We start from the raw sequence: 6,304 nt of genomic DNA on the forward strand, positions 1-6,304 counted from the left end.
GACGGTAAAAGAATGCCAGTCTTTGTGCCAGTGAATGTCTCGGGCATGATGTATGCCTCGACTACTCCGGGCCGTGAAATTGGCTGTTAGGGCTCCAATAAGAGTTCGAGTGTGTACAGCCGTGTTGCCGGTGACGCCTCAAGGCTCAAGGCAAACCATCTCACCCTTTGCCCTTCCGTGTCAGACCCCCGAGACACTTCATTTCTTTGTCCATCCGCTTGGGCACGCAGTGGATGATGGATGGTTGTATGTAGGAAGGAAGAAGTTCAGGGTTCAAAGATATGAAAAGGGTGTCAAACAGAAAAAAATTGTGGTCCGAAAGGAAAAATGCATTTAAGCAGTGTTGTGGTAAACCAAATTCAACTTGTCTTTGGATGTTACATCATGTCCCATAAGGCACTGGCAATTATTATTATTATTATTATTATTTAAATCTTTCAATTCTCTCATCATAATCTCTTAAGGTGTCTTCTGAAACAATATTGACGCTCCCGTTGCTGCAGACTTGCGCTCCTATCACCAAACATGGAAAGATACAAAACTCACTCTCCAGTTTGACTGGCTTCAAAATGTCAACATTGAGATGTGTGGCAACATATGAAGATACTGGCATGAGAGTTACAAACAAGATGAATAATTCGGGGGAGGGGGTGGGGGGGACAGATTTCCTTACACATGACTGTATAAGGAGAATAAAGAGGAATGCACTCGCATACGCACACTTTTATTTCTATACTGCAGTTTATTCTGGCTTTAGTGGGCTCTATTCATAGAGTGTGTGAATGTTCAAAAACGGAATCAAACTCAAATGTTAAGTTGCTTTTACTGCAAAGTGCACTAAAGTATGATTATAGTTTTTTGGGGGTATTTTATTGTGACTCACCTATAATCTGGTTTACTTTCCATGGCTGTCATTAAAAAAAAAAAGTGGTTTTAAAAGCACGTGAAGCTAAATGAGAAGTTGAATGTAACGTGTTTAAACTACATTATGTAGGAGCGCGTGAAAAGAGATTTTCAATTTTTGTTCACTCAGCATAATAAAATGTATACTTTATTCTGTATTGAAAATCTTACAGATGTCATCGTTTATGAGAACGATATTGGACATGAAACACTATAATAAGTTGTGCTAAATATAGATCTTGTGTTGTTTTATTGGCGCCAAAGCAGTCATTTCTCTTCTCTTGGACTTTTTCTTTTTTAATAGCAGCTGAAGTGTGTTGCAATGTGTTTGTCTGAAAAGGATTCTTCACGCTGCTCAAAAATTCTCCAGCCAATACCAAACAGACCGGCTGTGAATTAAGCACACATTTTCACCCTAATGTGTATTCTATTGGCATCTTCCTCCTCCTTATTCCTTGTTTTTGTATTTTTCCACGTGGAACATGTTAGCCATTAGCTACACGTGCTTGGCTGTTTGCTTTGGTCGAGTGTGTACTACAAACGTAATAATGTAAAGGAATCTTAATAAAATGCATCACCCTTGAATCTGAGCAGGGATGGAAGATGTTTTAATGAACCTACCCCCCCACCACCCCCACCCCATCCCAGGTATAAAGACTACAGGGAACCGCCCTGGTCTACAGATGCGTACCACTTCTCCAAACAATACTGGTGCGTCCTGGCAGCAAGACTGGCCTTCGTCATACTCTTTCAGGTATGAGTGCTTTTTTTTTTTAATTTATGACCTGTTGATTATGTTCATCGGCTGCTAAAAAAACAAATAACAGCCATAGCGAGCAGACAACACAAAAAACAACCAGCATCTTAGTCAATAGACAATTAAATAAAGTTTTAAAATAAAATAAAAAAATGTATTAAATTTTGAGTGCTGTATTGTGTATGAGAGTGTGTGAGTCAGAGTGCAAACAACAATACTGCAACATATTTTTAAGTTAATACCTCCTTAACATTGTCAATAAAAAAAAAACAGTTTGTGTACTGGATCTCATTACAAAGTTCAGGTGTACCTCATAAAATCCAGTCATCCCTAAATTGTTGCGTGATCCGAAACATTACAGATCAGTCTCAATTAGTTAGGAGAGAACAACTTAATTTGATAATGAGTTCCTCTCCTTTGTGTGCCTGCGTAACGGTGGAACTGCTGTGGGCCAAATGGGACGCGCATTACAACACTTGCGCCTATTTGACGAGAGCAGAGATTCTCAGGGTTGTGCCACTAGTATGAGGGCTCCCTCTAGTGGTATGTAAAAGAATAACTGAATTAAATGTACAGCGCTTGAACTTTTATCCAGTAACTTTGCGCATTATACACGAGTACTTACTAAATTATTTTTAAAATTGTCACACATGATGCAAGTCATAAAAGGACCTAGGGGGTTGTGAAAAAAAATTGTATAAATCTCAATCTGTCAAATTCACTGTTTACAGTATTAGGGCTGTAACGGTTTCAGATTTTGGTGTACGATTATTGTCTGAGGGGGAAAAAACGCGATTTTACGGTTAGTATTGTAGACAGTAGACATAAAAAAAAATCACATCCGCATTCTTTAAAAAAAAAGTTGCTGCCTTTTAAAGCAGATTAGACAGACTCTTAAAATAGGAAAATAGGGCCTGGGCACTATGTATAACAAGTGGACGGTATGTACCCTCTTTTTCTTTCAATTTCATTCCATTTCCATATTTACAGGTGAAATGTTCGTCCACAGCCTTTAAACATGCGATTTGTGCAGTTTACCGCCACACTTGTAGGCATTTTGCAGCCGCAATGCGTATGCCGAGATACGTTTCTTGGGAGTCCCAAGATGGCGGCCCGGCGGCTTCAAAAGCCCATGCCTATGGCCTCTCAGGCGGGCAGTCGTGGATGGCGGGGTCGCGGGAGCTTCCCGCGTGCCGCAGACTTGAGCCCCGGGGTTGAGGAGGCGGCCGTCGGTCGGTGGCGACGGAGCGGCGAGCGGTGTGCGGGTGGTTCCCGGCGGCTGCGACAGCCGAGCGGCCCGACCGTCGCGCCCCGCTGGGCCTCCGTGACGCTCGCCGCCGCCTCATTTCGGCCTCCCCTGTCCCCACATCCAGTCAGGCCGCCGCGGAACCATGCCCACGGCCGTCGGTTATGCAACTCTCCCCGCACGGCGTTCAAAGCTGAGCCCTGTGTTGTTGTGCGCCCGCTAAATGGGCCGTGTGGAAACGATGCCGCATGGCTGGTTTTGCGCCGCGCGTGAGCGGAAATAACCGGTGTTGTTGAACGGCTGCGGTTATTTAATCCTGATGTTTAAAAACCACGGTTAATTGCTGCACCCCTATACATTATATAATATACGAGTGTGTTATTTTTGAGACATGATGGTAACCTGTGTATCCAGTCAACCACCTTTTACTGTTATTTATACACCTAGCAGGCCCAGATTTCACACTTAGTATCGGTAAATATGCGATTAAATTGACATCAGATAATTTTTTTCCTGTGTACTGTATACATTTTTTGTGACCTCCTATAGAACCTGGTGATGTTCCTCAGCCTCGTGGTAGCCTGGGTGATCCCGGACATTCCCAAAACCATCGTGGAGCAGCTGAAGCGGGAGAAGAAGCTGCTGGTCGATCTCTTCCTACGGGAAGAGAAGGACAAATTTCAGCTCATCCAGAGCCTCTTCGCCAAGGACGCCCCCGTCACTCCGGGCAGCCACGTGCTCCACCCGGGGGCTCAGGGCTTCCCCCTCCCGGGCCGCTACAGCACCCTGCCCCAGTGTCCGACTCAGGCGCCGGTCGCAGACGACGGAGGGCCCAGGGCGAGGTACAGGGCGGCCAGTTTCAATCTATACACGAGGAAGGTTCCCCCGTCACCTAGAAATGAAAACTCCAGACATACAGCTGTGTGACGTGACACAACACATACCTGAAGGTGTATCGGGCTCACTAAAACATTATGTTTAGTGATCCCTTCCTATAACTGCCATTTTTATGTCCTGGGCTGTACTGGATTTATTCTCAGCTTTACTTCAAATGTGTTTTTGTCATTCCTGCTTGTGGTGACTGTTCACCTGATCAAGTTTTTTTTATTTATTAAAAGTGGAGCTTGTAGCTTCATTGCGTAGACAAGCAATAATACTGTATTAAGCTGAAGAACATTTTAGATTACAAAAAACAACAACACTTTGATTCAGAATTAAACTATCAATATGTATGAATTTATAGATCGTGGATACATAAATTAAAAACATGATTGTACCTTTAGGGCTACAGGAATAGTATTCTCAAAGGTACCTTTTGGTTGCGGAAATTGTCCAAATAGCCCAAAAGTGTAGTTTGTTCCTTCGGGGACAACAAATGGACTCCTACTGGAATGTAATACCTTTTTCTTTTCTTTTTCTGGGGGGGGGGCTATATGAATGGATGGATGTCTCAGTCCAATTTTTTGAATATTTCTGCTTCATGTGCTTTATTATGCTCTGTGTATATATTTATTTTGAACTCGTAGCAACAACAGAACACAAGATTCTATAGACTTACTGTATGTATTGTTACTGAAAGCACTTATGAGCATCCTGAAAGTGCAAATTGTTTCCATCTGTTTACATCGACCGTCTCAATTCATTTTACCCCCAGATTCTTCTGTTTTGTTTTGTTTTCCTGTTGCCACTATTTGTTTCTCCACTATAGTTATGGCCCTCCATGTTTGACACTATGAGGTACATGCCAATTTGCTTAAGTGATACACGATGTAATGTACTCAAGAGCGATTTTATGTAAACATTTGTTGCAGCACTGAAACTGAGCACACTCAAGACTCAATTTAATCCATTGCACATACACAGGAACATGTTCATCATCATTGGTGCATTAAAGTCAACTGTTTTCATACTTTGAAGTAACTGAAGGTATTTATTGACGTACTTTTGTTTATTGCAATGTTAAGTTATAGCTGCTGTCGTGCAAAAAAATTCCATGTGTTTCAGAGGCCTTGTAACATGCTCTTGTTTTGCCATAACACAACATCTGTGTGCTCACTTACTATCCAGTAACAGACTGTTAAACTCTTTATGTATTTTAGATTGACTTAGAACAAGCAAATTGTGACCGTGGTGCATAATATGTAGACATACACAAATGCATAGGTTAATTGTTAGATGTCTTACAAAATAATTTCAACACTATTTGTGTGAACTGTTTGGGTTTTTATCTCACTGTTATGTTCTTTTTTCTATTTCTCTTCTACCTTTCTTGAGCGCGAAGTCCAAAAGGGTTTTAAATGGAGACAAATAAAAAGGAAAGAAAAAGGCAAACCTATGTTGCTGTGGCATATACGACCCTTTTCATACATTTTTCCAATTCATGTACTGTATGTACTGTGATTGTTTGTTGACACATTTTGAATATGGTTAAACAATACAAAGGTAATGTTTTTTTTGTTTTGTGTTTTTTTAATCACCTTTGTTCTTGTGTTGATATTTTGTTTGTCATAATCATTTCCAAAATACAGAACGGGCCATTTGATGACTTGTAATACCAGTGTGATCCTCAGGTGGTAATCCTAAATCACTTTACAAGCATCTGCTCAACCTCACTTATGATTTATTTTATTACAAAAGTATGGCACACTATTGCTTTTAATTGTTTTAAGCATAAACACTTTTAGAAGCAACTTTTTATTCTGGTGAAGTTAAACCACGTTTGAATTTTTTTACTTGTGTGTGTAATTACGTGCGGTCAAGTAGCATTCAATTACCTGTGTAAATTCCACGAACCCATTTGGAAAATCAAATTCTAGTTTTTACATCTGTGCTAACCTACTTAATAATGCATTGAAAGTATGCAAATTTTCATTGAAATGTGTTACAGTGTAATCTGAAATTTGTAGCATGAATAAGCTATCAAGTGCTGGCTATTCTATGGTTCAAGTTACGCGGTCTCGTAGATTTCATGAACGCACCACTGATTTCATTTCCTGTTTTGCTGATTGACACGTCCAATATGCACGTCTTCTGGTCACGCGGTCAGAGAAGATTTCCTAAGGTATGTGAAAAAGATTTTGTATATATTTTTTGAAATATTGCAGTTTGACAAGTGAATATGACAGTTTTTACTAATTTTACTAAGGGGTTTCTCTCTTAATGTCATGCTTTCAAACATATGACAAAAAGAAGACACACCGGACGACTGTATCATTAATTATACATGAATGCAGTGATTGCGTGCGTGATGCTTTTAAAGGGTTCGAGAGAATACAATACGTTGTTTAAAAGTCTAAATGGCAACGAGCCAGGTCAGGATTAGGCAAGCTATAGCTGATTGTGGCAATCTATTTGTTGGAGGTAATGTAACAATCAGCTCCTGCTGATTTAAAGGGGTT

General features: G+C 40.7%; 1 protein-coding gene across 3 annotated transcripts in view; it reads left to right on the forward strand.

The window, feature by feature from the left end:
* Positions 1 to 5,237, forward strand: part of ano2b (anoctamin 2b) — a 32,367-nt gene extending 27,130 nt beyond the window's left edge. For all 3 annotated transcript variants that reach the window (XM_077544490.1, XM_077544491.1, XM_077544492.1), the window contains 2 exons: positions 1,552 to 1,657; positions 3,456 to 5,237. In XM_077544490.1, coding sequence (XP_077400616.1) covers positions 1,552 to 1,657; positions 3,456 to 3,833 — 484 coding nt within the window. In that variant the 3' untranslated portion in view covers positions 3,834 to 5,237. The remainder of the gene's footprint in view (positions 1 to 1,551; positions 1,658 to 3,455) is intronic.
* The last annotated feature ends 1,067 nt before the right edge of the window (positions 5,238 to 6,304 follow it).

The sequence above is a fragment of the Vanacampus margaritifer genome, chromosome 15 (genome assembly GCF_051991255.1).
Source record: "Vanacampus margaritifer isolate UIUO_Vmar chromosome 15, RoL_Vmar_1.0, whole genome shotgun sequence".
Classification (NCBI taxonomy): domain Eukaryota; kingdom Metazoa; phylum Chordata; class Actinopteri; order Syngnathiformes; family Syngnathidae; genus Vanacampus; species Vanacampus margaritifer.